Source organism: Pogoniulus pusillus, chromosome 18 (genome assembly GCF_015220805.1).
Source record: "Pogoniulus pusillus isolate bPogPus1 chromosome 18, bPogPus1.pri, whole genome shotgun sequence".
Lineage (NCBI taxonomy): Eukaryota > Metazoa > Chordata > Aves > Piciformes > Lybiidae > Pogoniulus > Pogoniulus pusillus.
This window is the reverse complement of record NC_087281.1, coordinates 16,915,696-16,929,488: the sequence shown is the minus strand read 5'-3', so window position 1 is coordinate 16,929,488 and position 13,793 is coordinate 16,915,696. Positions and strand designations below refer to the sequence as shown.

The 13,793-nt window shown below is 37.1% G+C and overlaps 1 protein-coding gene across 2 annotated transcripts in view; it reads left to right on the top strand.

Annotated features, from left to right (window-relative positions):
• Positions 1 to 13,793, top strand: part of ARID4B (AT-rich interaction domain 4B) — an 83,622-nt gene that overhangs the window by 25,116 nt on the left and 44,713 nt on the right. For both annotated transcript variants that reach the window (XM_064158563.1, XM_064158561.1), the window contains exons 3-6: positions 3,234 to 3,344; positions 8,496 to 8,561; positions 9,116 to 9,206; positions 13,207 to 13,286. In XM_064158563.1, the coding sequence (XP_064014633.1) occupies positions 3,234 to 3,344; positions 8,496 to 8,561; positions 9,116 to 9,206; positions 13,207 to 13,286 (348 nt within the window). The remainder of the gene's footprint in view (positions 1 to 3,233; positions 3,345 to 8,495; positions 8,562 to 9,115; positions 9,207 to 13,206; positions 13,287 to 13,793) is intronic.

Below are 13,793 nucleotides of genomic sequence, written 5' to 3'. Positions count from 1 at the left end.
AATCTGGGGTGTATATTAAATAAGTTACTGATTTCATTATAAGTGAATGACAGCATGTCATGGGTGTATTTCTTACAGTTTTCCTGTGAGCAAAAGTTAATTCATAATTTTATTATGTGCTACTGAAAAGGTTAAGTTACAAAGTGCAAAAGATTATGTTCTGATATGAAATAGAAGTGCAAGTTCAGATTACCTTGTAAAATGAAGGCTGAGACTGCAGCCCAAACATTTGGAGACAGCAGTGTATAAATAATTTTAAAATACTCAAAGCCTTTTATGCCAGGGTAATCCAATATTTTATCTTTTCCTTTCTCTTAAAGATCATTGCAGTGCTTCTTGTTAAGATAATTCCAATATGTTTGTGACATCTGTTCAAATCTTACTGAATTATTTTCAGGTGTTACCTGCATTTTATCATACCTTTTGTTTCCTTATAACCTGTACTGAAAGAGCAGAGAAAGAATAAAATCCTGCAAAAGCATGCCAGAATTAAATAAACAAAGATACATAAACTCTGAGTGTAAGGATGTGTGTTAAATCATGTAAGCACAAAGCAGAGAAGGAGTAACAGGTGAAAATATATTTGTACTTATTTTTAATCTCTGGTTTTGGTGGAATTGAATAAAACCTGCTTGCAAACAAGCAATTTAGAATTGGTGGAAATGACAAAGTTGTGCTGAGGATTATCTGGTGCGAATGCCAGACTTTGATCACTACTGTTCACTTTTTTTCTGGTTTGTCTTCTCTATGATGCATCATGTCTTGCTAGTTATTTTGACTTACTACTTTACACTGATACTATCAATCACAATGAGGGGAAGTGTTTTGAAAAGTTCAGTTATGTGATTTGTGGGAGGGGGAAATATCCAACAAATAATTTGTGCTCAAATGGAATAATAAAATTGCAGGAAAAAGATTAGTGTGTATCCTCTGAAGATTACATGTAGTTATTTTAAAATGCACAATTGTTCATAGTGGTAATTAAAGAAATTTATTTAATCAGTATAAATTTTCCTTTCAAAAGCCACAGTAGTACTGTGTTTTCAGTAAACATACCTACAGTGCTAAGTATTGTATTGTACCTTTTGCTATTCTTTGAAGTTAGTCTATTTACAATGATATAGTACTTTCAGTAGATAGAGATAGCTATTGCAAAAGTAGTACCAGGAGATTTAGGCTAGAAATTGAAATAAACTTCTGCAGCAGTAGTAACAGAAATCAATTCTTACAGATGTTCATTCTTCCAATTGGTGTTCTTTTTGAAAAAAAAAAAAAAGCTTTTAAAATAAGACAGAATAGTGGTAACATAATTACTAATATTGGTGGTTATGTTCTTAGTAAGAATTTAAAGTTTTGTGTTAAAGCTTGATTGTTGATGTGCATGTTCTCTTCCATAAACTTCCAAAGACTAGAGCTGCAGATTGTCTTGGTTCCCACTACTGCAGATCGTTTGGGGGGTTTTAGTTAATATGCAGTAGTAGTGTAGAAAAAGCATTATTTTCAGTGAGTGAATATTATGCGTGGATCTTTAAGGTAATATGTGTGGCTGTATAGGGAGGTATAGACTGATACTGACACAACCAGCTCTTGAAGTATTTGTGTATAGAATTTTAGCTATGTGCATCTATGTAGATCCATTTGGGATCTGTCTGCCTTGTAAAGGTAATAGTACTCTGCTTTCTTTTAAGTTTGAAAGATCGATAGACAAGTAAGACTGTCAATGTTGTAATGCTGATGTTACTTCAGTAAAGAGTAGGGGAGAGCAGGAGGGGACACTTCTATCTTAAGAGTTTCTACTGACTTTGCAAGCAAGCAAATACATTGGGGTTTTCCCCTGTTTAGGTTTGAGTGAAGCAACTACAGCTTCATACATTCTACTGAGAATACTAAGCAAAACCAACTTTATCACCATCTGAGTCACTGTTTCAGCATCCTTCAAGGTGGAGTAGGAAAAACATTTTGACCTGCCTTGAAGGCAATTATATTCACACAGTTAGACAAGCAAGGAGGGGGTGAATTTCAGAATCACAGACACTTTGTTAAAACTTAAATTTCTGAGAAATCTTGCATTGAAGCATTTGGGTAGATACTTGCACACCTCCACTTTTGATGTATTGGAGCTGGAAACAGACAGTGGGAATTATCTGATGCTGAACACAAGCACCTCATTATTGAACAGTTGCTCTGAGACCGGTGAAGGAGGTTGTCTCTGTATTTCTTTATGCACAGAGCCTGGATGTGCCAGAGTTGCCTCTTGTAGGCTGTGTTTGAATCTGTAGGGGTACAGAAACATGATGTGGGCCTAGACAGGAACATACATCTTTCTTCTCAGCTCTTGTTTAGAGCTGCATGGAGGCTCACAACTGTTGGAAACATACCTCACTCCTTTTTGTTGTCACCATTGGCCTCTCTTCTTCTGACTTTGTGTGAGGTGATAGGTGGTTCAGTTATCTAGAATCCTCTAGCCAAGATTACACTGGATTGTGTGAGAGAAGATGGACCTTCCTTGAAGGAACAGAGTAGAGCCTTCATGGGCTGGCTCTACATACTAACTTGACCTGCATTCTCCTACTACCCTAAAACTCACTTACTTCTCTCCTTTTCTATTTCCTATTTCCCTGCTTGGGTGTCACCTCTTCCTTTTGTTGTGAATTTAATACCTTGTCTTTTGTCTAGGCCCTTCAGCTTCATTGTACATTTGTCTTACTGTTTTTTTTCCTACTGTCTTCTGTCACTCAGACTGCTCTTCTGGTGAGCACATGCCTATATAATAATTCACTTCATTCCAAATTGAAAAAGCAAAAGGTGGTTCTACTTAATAGTGAAAAATGAACCTTAATTATTTGAGGAAAGTAAATACCATTGTCTTCATGACAGTTACCAGATTTTGAGGAAATGGAAGGAAAGGTAGAAGACTTGGTTGACCTTAACCATTGCAGCAGGACCAGCCATCCTGTCTGCTATATCATCTTCACGTGATGCAGAGGTTGGAGGCTTATGTGGTACTTGTTGCAGACAACTGTGGTACAGGTTTATTATACTTATGATAGTCATTGTATAAAGTTAGTCTTGCATGCTGTGTTTCTCCTGCTGTGATATTCATATGCTGTTATGTTTGGCTTTATTTGGCTGTTTTTTTTATAATGCTTTGTCTGCAAAAGCTAGTGATGCCATGACAGCTAAATGGCGAGTGGCTAGTTATTAAAACCCAGTTGTTTTCCTTTCTGTACCAGGCTATTGATGAGCCTCCCTATCTCACAGTGGGCACTGATGTGAGTGCAAAGTATAGAGGAGCCTTCTGTGAAGCCAAGATCAAGACAGCAAAAAGACTTGTCAAAGTCAAGGTATGTGGTTTTCCTGCAAACACCTTTTTGCGGGGAGGGTGGGGAAAGTCATCACTGTTTAAAAAGAGCACAACCTGAAACTTGTCATCTTGAGGCAATTAAGAGGTTGTCTTTTCCTTGGGGACTGGCAGTGCAGTCTTTGAAATAATAGTAGGTTTATTTTTGCTGGGAAGAGTTACCCCTATGCAATTAGAGGCATTCTCTTTCTTTCATTGCTTTATCATCTGCTTGCATCCAGTCTTTGTAATCTTCAGTGCCATAGGCAGATCTTAATGTAGCTGATCAAGATATGATAAACATAGGCTTATATATATCAGAACGTTGTTTAAAAGGGCTTAAACTCCTCCAAGTAGGTTTAATATGGTTTCTTTCACTTCAGGAGTACAGGTCACTGCCATTTGGCAGTAGCAACTATATAATGCATCAGCAATAATGTGAAACCCTGCTGTCTCCCAACAGAGACTTGGCATACTGAGTCCTACAGAACAGCAAGCAGAGGATCTTGCCTAATGTCTATAATGGCTAGTTAATTTCTGAATGAATCAATTTAGGATACTTGAAGTATAAATAAAAACTGTGAAGAGGGGTTACACGAGATACATTTTAATATCCCTTGGAAATTTAAAGTATCATTTCTAGAAATAAAGATATTTGGATTGGATGACCTTGGAGGTCTCTTCCAACCTGGTTGATTCTATGATTTTGGCTTGTTTTTCATTACATAGAAAATCTGCACTGCAAAATGGCCATACATTTCTATTTGGGCAATCTTGTCCTGAGAGCTTCTAATCTGAGAGCAGGTCCTGTTTTTCTGCTTTGCCTCTTAACCTTCATACACAAATATAACAGAGCAAGGATCAAACGCATGCAAGAAAAGAAATTATTACTCTTCAACAGAGTAGTGGCAGTAGATTTTTCTTCTGTCTACTGTAAATCATAGTGAAAATTGTGAATCTTGAGTACTTACAAGCTGTTATGCTTTTAAGAGCCTCCATTATAAACTGTCATGCATTGCTTGATTAAGCCCATATGCTGTGGCAAATTTTTGCCTAGAGTATGTATGAGAGAATGTCATGGAGGCAGGGAATTAATGTGGGCAAGTCAGGAATTACAAAATTAGAATTATTTTATTTTCCTGAAAACCTGCCCCCAAACTATATACTAAACTAGTTTAGGTTTATTTAGAGATTCTAATCAAATCAGGAATTCTTCAAAGGATGTTATGAACAAATTTAGAGATTTAGGAAGTCAGGAAATGTAAAAGGCTAAGCTATAAGCACAGTTTTAGTCCACTATTAATCAGGCTGAGCAGAGAATTCAGGGAACAGCAGGCTTTACTCACAGAGGTGAGATAGGTACTTGACGATGATCCCTTGCTGGATTTCTCTGCGGTTTGACTGCGTTCTGAGGCTGCAAACAATATCCAGTAGTCTGGATCCATGCGGCAGAAGCCCAAGGCGAGTGGCAAAGCCGCCAAACTCGGAAATGTCTTGAAACACGGCTGCCACAAGCCAGGGATTCATGGAAGCGACACTGCCTCAAGAGTGGCAGGGGAGAGCCAAACTTCTAGGGTCTCCTCAGGCCGGAATGGCAGCCAGGAAGCTGGCTGTGATACGGCCCGAGAGTAGCCGGGTCCGGGTGCTGCTGGCAGCTCTCTCAAGCGCATCCCAGGACTTGCCAAGGTTCCAAGTTTGCACAGAATGATGCTAAAGTGGGCGGAACCGCCCAAAAGCAGGGATGGTGTAAAACTGGGAGCTACGTAAAAAGGTAAGAGCCGTCCAAAATAGGAATTCTGCCGCGGCAGGAACCTGTCCAGGCGACAGCTCTTTCAGGGCAGGACGCACCTTGCGCTTTCTCCCTGGCTGTGTTGTGCTTTTCTAGACAAAGTGACCATTTGCCAATTTATACTGGGTGCAAAACCCCAGCCAAACACCAGCACGATTCCAGCGTGGGCTTCCACATGAGTCAGCACACGTGTGGAAAGGTGCCTTTTGCTGTTAATCCCCACCAAGCCTGCAGGGCGGGGAGGGGAAGCAGTTTTCGTGCCTTCTCCTTCCCATTCAAACCGGGGAGGGGGGAGTGGGAGAAAAAAGGAATTTGGAGTGCTCCGGAAGAGGGGGAGAACCGGCTTAACTCCAAAAGCCTTGGTGGGAAGGACCATTGTCATTTACATGATAATAATGCTAACTCTAAGGTGATGTTAGTCTTAAATGTGACGTTTAAAAAAAGCCTTCAAAGCAAATTAGTGATCTTTATCGTAACTCGAAGTATCAGCTGCTCTGTGAACTTTGTAGCACCATGGAGTTTAAGTGACTGAATACTGGTGTTTCAGATGTTAAGTATCACTATTTAAGCACAGGAATTGTGTAGATCAGTGAAATCTTAACTCCTTTCAGCTTCCAAGAGGGCTTTTCAGCCTACCTTTCGGGTGGCAACTTGCACATAAGGTTGTTTTTCATTGACAGATATTTTCTTATGGGCTTACTACTTGCAGTTTGGTCACTGCAGTGTTTTGCAGAAAGATCGTGAAATTAAATGAAGTAGATATGTAGTTCTGCATTACTTGTGGAGGCTGTACCTGAAGCCCTGTGGATTCAAGTTTGCATGTGTGTCCTCACTGTTGCTTGTGTATCTTAGAGACAGTTAAGGCCCAGTACTGTTTTTGCTTTGTAGAGTTTTGTTGTGGTTGAGATTTTGTTTTTCTCTTATGTGTGATTGTAGTAAGAATATCTTGCCTTTCCTGTGCTAGGAACATCAAGTCCCTAAACTTAGCAGTGCTGTCTTGATTTTTATCAAAAAATCTTTCTGCCACATGCAAGCTATCCTTATTACTTGCTTTAGTCAGTAGTCCTGTAATGAGGTGTATGTTATTGGAATGTTGGTGGTTTATCTGCTGCATTTATTTTCCACTTGCTTAACAGTTTGTTCTGGCTTCAGTATATTTCATCCTCTAGTCTCCTAGAACTCTAGGAAAAGAAACATCAATTAACTTAATAACATAGTTGTGAAGCTTTAGCTTGAAGCTTTCATTTACATTTTCTACCCGAATGCTCTGTTGAGGAAAGGATGTCAACATTTTTTTTTCAATATGGAATATGTTATGTTTAGGCAAGTAAAATACATTTAATTGTGTCTCATTTTATCTGCTTTTCTTCTGTCAAATTCAGCTTTCTAGATAGTCCTTCATCATCAGTATAGCTTAATCCAATTTAGGGCAAGCACTATGTATTTACCATTTTGGTATCCACAGGTACTGCATTTCACAGATTAGCAGTCTGTGGCAGGTTCTGAACATGGCAAAGGATTCTATGCTAGTACTGTAACTACATTACAGACTTTATCATGGAAAGCAGTGAAACTTAAGATTTGCCTGGACTTGTGAAATGTGTTGAAGGCAGTACAAATTTGACTAAAGGGCAAGACTTCCAGTGTTGTGGTAGTCTGCATCTTCGTAGAATCTTTTATAACTTTTCTTGAAGTGCTATTTAAACTAGTTTGTTTTGACAGCATCTCCTAAACAGTTAGTGCCATTATCCATACCCACTTGTATTTGGGCAGCCTCCAACAGAAGCTTCAGAAGAAACTGTTTTCTTTGTAGATATTTATTAAACAGAAGAAGCATCTGCTGTGTAGAGCTTATCAGGACTGTCTTTCAGAATGACAAAGAAAAGGGAAATTCCAACTGAAACCGAACAGGTCAATGATGTGCTTACTGTCCTAATCTTTTACCTGTGATAGAAACAATCCACACTTACAAATGTTGTGAGAATTAAAACCCACACTAACAAATACTGACATCAGTTTTCTCAGCTTCAAGAAAAGCCAGTGTTGTCACACTCAGTTTGGAGTTTGACTATTTCTGTTAGTAACCATTATTTTGAGTATCTCAAGAAGTAGAACCTGGCAATATAAAAAGTCTTCTCCCTAAAAAGTGTCAAAACCTCAAGGTATCTTTTGAAGGAAAAAATAACAATAATAATTCCAAAATACACAACAGCCATTTGCTTTGTTTACTTTCCATCATAGTATACTGTGTCCGGGTCATGATTTTGGATATAGTTCCATTTTGCTGTAAGGTACATTTAAGGTAATTACAGAAAGTAAATAAAACCATATGTCTCTAAATCAGAATTGATATACTGGATGGTTCATAGAAGCCAGTAGTGACCACAGGTTTCAAATTACTTTGTATCTGAACTTCTGATTTCTACATAAATCCCTCCTTGTATCAGTCAGGCTGAAGTTCAGAAGGGTGCTCTTTACTCAGTTAATTCCTAGCCTAAAACCTTTGTCTGGCTTTCAGGTTACAAAGTGGTTTTGTCTGTCTGCATTTTAAAACCGAAGTGGAAGTAAAACTCCATCTGTAATTGACAGGAAGATCTTTCAGTATGACCGAGTTAATTTTGAGTGAAATGGTAACATCTGATACAGATAACTGAAACCTAAGTTTGAGTTTCCAGACTTCTTGTCTCCTTTTTTTTTGAAAAACTTTTCCCCTGAGGATAGCATGTGTATGAGTGAAGACAGAATCAGTGACCTGGGAGAATAGTTTGGAAATAGTGAAAAATTAGGTGTCTGTATATTTGCTTCCACTTAATTGACAGTGTATAAGCTAGGCTTACAATAAATGAAAGGTTGTTTGGGCTGCTCATTTATTTAGTTGACAGCAGTGTTCCTATACTTTTTTTTCCCTACTGGTCTTTCACCTTGACAGTGAGAGAAGTGTGCTTTAATAAGCAGAAGCAAAAAAAATACCCAAACCGAAATATGATGTGGGGTTACATATAGGTGCTAAAACTTTGATTTCAAAGTGTCAAAATGTTTATTTATGCACAGAAGTATCTAAAGTATTTTCTTTCTTGCTGTGGTACCAGAGCAATATAATTAAGAGAACTGCAGAGATCATTTCCAGCTGTTAAATATTATTGACAAGCTGTGTTTTATCACTGTTCTGAAAGAGGAGAAATATTAGGAGTTTTGATGATTGTCTCATATTTCTCAAATATGTGAATGATACAAAGTTTTCAGACAGTGGAACGATGATGGTGACCAACTGTAGGGTAAACATTAAAAGAAGGACTAGTGATATTCACATGTGCTTGTACTGCTCAATTGTATCAAGTGATTGTCAGTTGAATCCTATTTTTTCAGGTAACTTTTAGACACGATTCTTCGACAGTGGAAGTGCAGGATGATCACATAAAGGGTCCCTTGAAGGTAATAAATTTGTTTCATGTTTTGCTAACACTTCGAAAAGAATTCTTTTGCAGTATTTGGCATAAGTGTATATGCAGTTTATTATACAGGCCATACAGGATCACGGAGTAAAAGGTAGTGCTGCAAAGCTAAAGTTAGTACACTGTTCATGTTTTCCTTTATAGATGGGAGGGTTGCAACACTGAGGCTAATGCAAGCCTCTTCTTTTTTTTACCTTAAAGCTAAGAAGCTTGACTGCCTCTGATTTTTAATCACTGCTGCATTGGAAAACTCAAGACAGGATTTGATGGGCAAGTTTTTACACAAGAGAATGACATCACACAAATTGGTTCTTGTTCCCCACCTGCTGGCAGGAAATAATCATCTCAGTTAATTGGATTATTTTAGAGGAATGAAAGAACTTTAGAATGATATAAATATATTCAAGTGAAACTGGAGAAGTATGGTATGTTTAATGTAGAAATAGGTTAGAAATAAACTCTGTTTGCTAAATAGAAAAATGTCAGTTGCCTTTTTTGGAAGCTCTCCAGTGCTAAGTGATTTTTGTGTTGTAGGTAGGAACTGTTGTGGAAGTGAAGAATCCAGATGGAACATACCAGGAAGCAGTTATCAACAAATTAACTGATGCAAGTTGGTACACTGTAGGTAAGAGAAATAGTTATGTATTTTACTAAACCTCCTGGCTTTAAAATAGGCCTGTGACTTGGATGTGTCTTAAACATGTCTTTAGACATGGTTTTCAAAGTTGGTGTGAAAAACAAAACAAAAATGAACCCCAAACTAAGCTTGTTATTTTGGGTTTATGTAAGAAACTGTACTCCTGACAATGTGAAATTGGGATCCCAAGTAAAGATACAGTGAATTTCTCTGTAACTGGCCACTTTTGTCATATTCTGAAGCAAAATACATTGCCATAGGTCCCTAAAGGAAAAGAAGTGCTTTTAGAACACAAGTTGCAATACTTTTGCCTACTCCCAGATGTAATCCTGAAAACAGCTGCTGTTTTGTTTTGTGGTGGGTTTTTTTATCTTTTCCTGTTTGTTTTCCTTATTTTTCTGATGTGACATTTAAGACTTTAGATGACGTATTCACATACCTACAGGCAAATACAGCTTTTTATTTTTCTTTAAGCATTTTTTAAAGGCATTATATGCGTGGAGTTGCTCTTTGATGCTATATACTAGTAGATTGAAACTTAGTTGCTTTGAGATATCAGGGGTTTTTATTGATGAAGTGATGTTGAACAGCTAGGGAAGAACTGAGTTCCCCTAGTCATGATGCTTTTAGAAAGGAATGGAGCTGTAAGTTTAGACAAAACTTTTCAGGCAAGTGTTGTAGAATATATATCTATTTTCCTGTTGAAGTAGAATTCATGACTAAAGGAGAGACCAGGTTAGGATGGGGTGAGCCTTGATGTATAGAGAGAAGAATTAACATTTCAGATACTGTTTTGATAATTAATGTTGAAGTGGTCCACATATGAGAGTGTTTAAAACCAATATGGCATAGGTGGTATTAGATCTATGTTACATAAATGTTTATGCTTTGGTGAAGATGTAAGACTAGCAATTCAGCAAGAAAAATAAGATAGGAGGCCTTCAAATTGTAAATGTAGGTGTCACAGAGTTGCATTTTGTAAGTCAAAGTAGGTGTCTGTCCAAAATCCTAAACTTGAAAAATAGAAAGATGTAAGAATTGAGACCGGAAACCATATTTTGTAGATGAAAGTAGACAAAAACATGTTGACCTTGCAGAATTGGTGAAAGTAGCACAGCTGCTGTCTGTGTCATGCACTTTGAGAGAAGAGTGAGTCTAGCAGCAGATGATTAGAATAATCTTTGTCAGGAGGTTGAATGGAATGAGGCTGAAATTGTCTTTACCAACATTGACAACTTTGCAGATCTGAATGAAAGCCTTTCTTCAAGGGATAGTTGCCATTTACTAGATATTAGAATAGCTAACTCTGCTAGTTAAGATGTACTGATGTGGTCCTGGCAGTCACTGAGAACTATTTAATTACTTGCATTTTTGAATGATGTGAAAATTGCTGTGATTTGGCCAAAAACTTTGTGAAGGGGCAGGTAGATCTGAAGTAGCATCTTTCCAGAAGTTGTTGAGACCATTTATGCCACTGCAGCAGTTCCAAGTGGAATATAAAGTAACTGCTTTGGGATTCCTTGAGAACTCTTAACACTAAATTATGGTCAGGTTTGTTTTAAAACCGTTCCTGTCTGTCTTCTATTCAGACAACATCTTAATAATAGAAGTTGTACATAAGGTCATTTATGTGCCCTTCTTGGCGTTACTACTTTTCTACCAAAGACATGAACCTAAATCATATTCTTTAAAAAGGAGTTGGCTTACCTTTTTAAAATTAATATAGCACAGTTGTAGAAATGCATGGCTTCCTTGCTTTTTTTACCTGTCCAATAAAAATTTCTCTAATAGTTCAAGGTATTTTGGTCCTGCTGACTAGGTACTGTTTTGTCATTATTTAAATGTGTCCTTATAAAGTTTAAGTTATTTTTTTTAACTCTGTCTTCACTATGAGGGAAAAAAACCCAACAAACAACAAACCCATAGAATTGTTCAGTTTACTAAAAATGCAGAATTGTGCCTGTTCAAAAGTAGCCTTGTCCGTTTCTGCACTTCTCATGTTGCTTTCACTCACAATTCACAATGGGGTTTATTTACATTAAGTTTTTCTTTCTTTCTTGCAGTGTCAGAGTGTTTTTAGATGCACTGCATTCCTATATATCTGCCCAGTAGATTGTTTTGAGGATGTTCCATTAGATTAGAATGTTGTGTGCATTACAGCCATATGTGCTGTGATGGCCACACAAGTCTTTCAGGGAGTTAAAGTTTTTCCTTTGAATGCATTTGTCTTATGGAACAAGATTAAGAATCCCTCTGACAGGGAAGAGGCCACAAGCAGATTACCACATAAGATACATAATGTGGCCACCTACATAGCTCCAAATAGTTTTACCTCTGTTGTAGTCAGCTTATCCCTGGAAGTGGATAGATTATTTTATTTATTTATCTAATCTCTCATTATGTAAGAAGACTGTTAATTAACACAAACTGAATTAGGAACCTGCTGCCTTCTACTTCACTTAGCCAAGGGAGGCTTAATTAAGTGTTGACCATTTCAGATGCAGCTTCAAACCTGTGTTTTCTTTGCAGTTTTTGCCCTTTGCACTTCTGAACAAATTCTGAAGTGTTGTGCATTTATAACTGATATTTTAACACTAAACTGTATTCAACCATTACTGTACTATAAAATAGGTTGGAAAATTGTAGTCACAAGGGGAAGTTTGTTCAGGAACAATGCTGGATTTTATAAAGGCATGAAAATTTCTTGGAACTAGGTAAAATTACTGTCATATCAAATAAATACTTGTCAAGAATTTTGATGCATCTCATTGCTATTTTGTATTTTTATTTGTATTAGTAAATGTTGAAAAGAGTGCAGCATGCTCTGAAACTAGAAGTGTCTGAAACCTAATCTTTCTGATTTTAGGAGGCATCTTTTGCTGATTGACAGTCGTCCTCCTAACTCTTTATTTCAATGCACTTGTGAAAGTGTTTAAGTCTTCTGTCTACCATATGATTGAATTCTAGTGAGACTGAACAGAATCAGATTTGCCACTACTGCCAGCAGACAGAAGAGACTATTTGAATGGTGGTGAAAGAGTCTTTCAAATTGCTGAAACTTTTAACATTTGAATCTGATCTTGGGGTTATTTCTGTGCCTGCAAAAATCTTCAAGGTCACTGCCGCGTGGAGTCTGTATAATTGTTATCACTGTTTGGGGAGGGAAGAGGAGATAGATCAGTTCTTGTCTCACTGAACAGTACAAGCATAGCCTAAGAGTTAAAACTTGTCATCAAGTTTTCAGCCCTGAAGTACATGTAGAAGACTTGACAAAAACTTACTTTTTATGTGATGAGTTTCTCAGCTTCTGAAGAGCTCACCTTGTATTTGTGCAGTGCATTTCAGGATTTGGAAGAATAACATATGTAGCTGAAGCCAGTTGTGTTACAGACTTGTTTCCAGTTGACCTAGTGATTGCAGAGGTAACAGAAAGTAAAAATCAGGAGCTCTGCAGTTCTGTCAGCTGCTTTCCGTGATTGCATTTTGACAATTGTCATCTTGCTTAATCTGATACCACTGTAAAGTTGAAGTCAGTGGAGAGAGATGCTGATTTTTTTTTTTTATAACATCAAACTTCTTTTCTCAAAATACCCATTTATGTTTCTGTATAGTAAGCATAGCTTCCATTTGAGTATTGTCAGAGTTGTGGTTATACTGTAGTAAAGTTCTGCAAAAAACCTGAAACTGCTTCAAAAACACTTCTTTTCAGTTCTAGCTTGAATTGATTTTTAGTTTTGTGCCCTGATCCATGAACTATCTGCTCAACTAATGATTACCAAAGATTTCATTTTATGATTGCATTATTTGGTTGAACTGTGCAAATGCTTTACTAGATCGGCAGCAGGATCCAGGTACAGCTTTGTTTTAAGGCCTGGCTGCAGGAATATATATCTTATTCTTTCTGACACCTAAATGAATTGCTGATATCCTGATTGAAATGTAATTTTCTTTTTTCTCTCCCTTTGTGTCCCTTCTCACCTGGTGACAGTATTTGATGATGGTGATGAGAAGACTCTCCGACGCTCTTCCCTGTGTTTAAAAGGAGAAAGACATTTTGCTGAAAGCGAGGTAACTGAAGAATTTTGGTATGACAGATTTTATTCAGAAAAATCTAAACGTGATAATTTTAGTGTCCCTGTCTTCAGTGTTATGTACATTCATGTTACTAAATATGGGGATTATGTAAAATGCAGTCTATAGGGTCTATCTCTTTTTTAAAACAAGAAATACAATTAAATGTCATCACATTGTGTAAAATAAGAAGCAAAATCAATTTTAATATTTTTCATTTTTCTATTATAAAAGAAGCTAGATTGTAGATCACACAAAAAATGCAGTCACACTGCCTTTGCTTAATATGGAAAATGATCTTGAAGCACTGGTAAAATACAATGCATGAAAAAAATTGTACATCTTTGGATATATAAATTCTGCTGGATTTTCGGTAGAGAGTCAAGTCTTAATTCATATTATCTCAAACTTAAAAATCTGTACTTCTAAAATGCAAGTTGTAAGTTGCTGTTGTTCATTTAAAGACAGGTACCAGTATTTTTAAAGCTGGTTCATGTCTTAAAA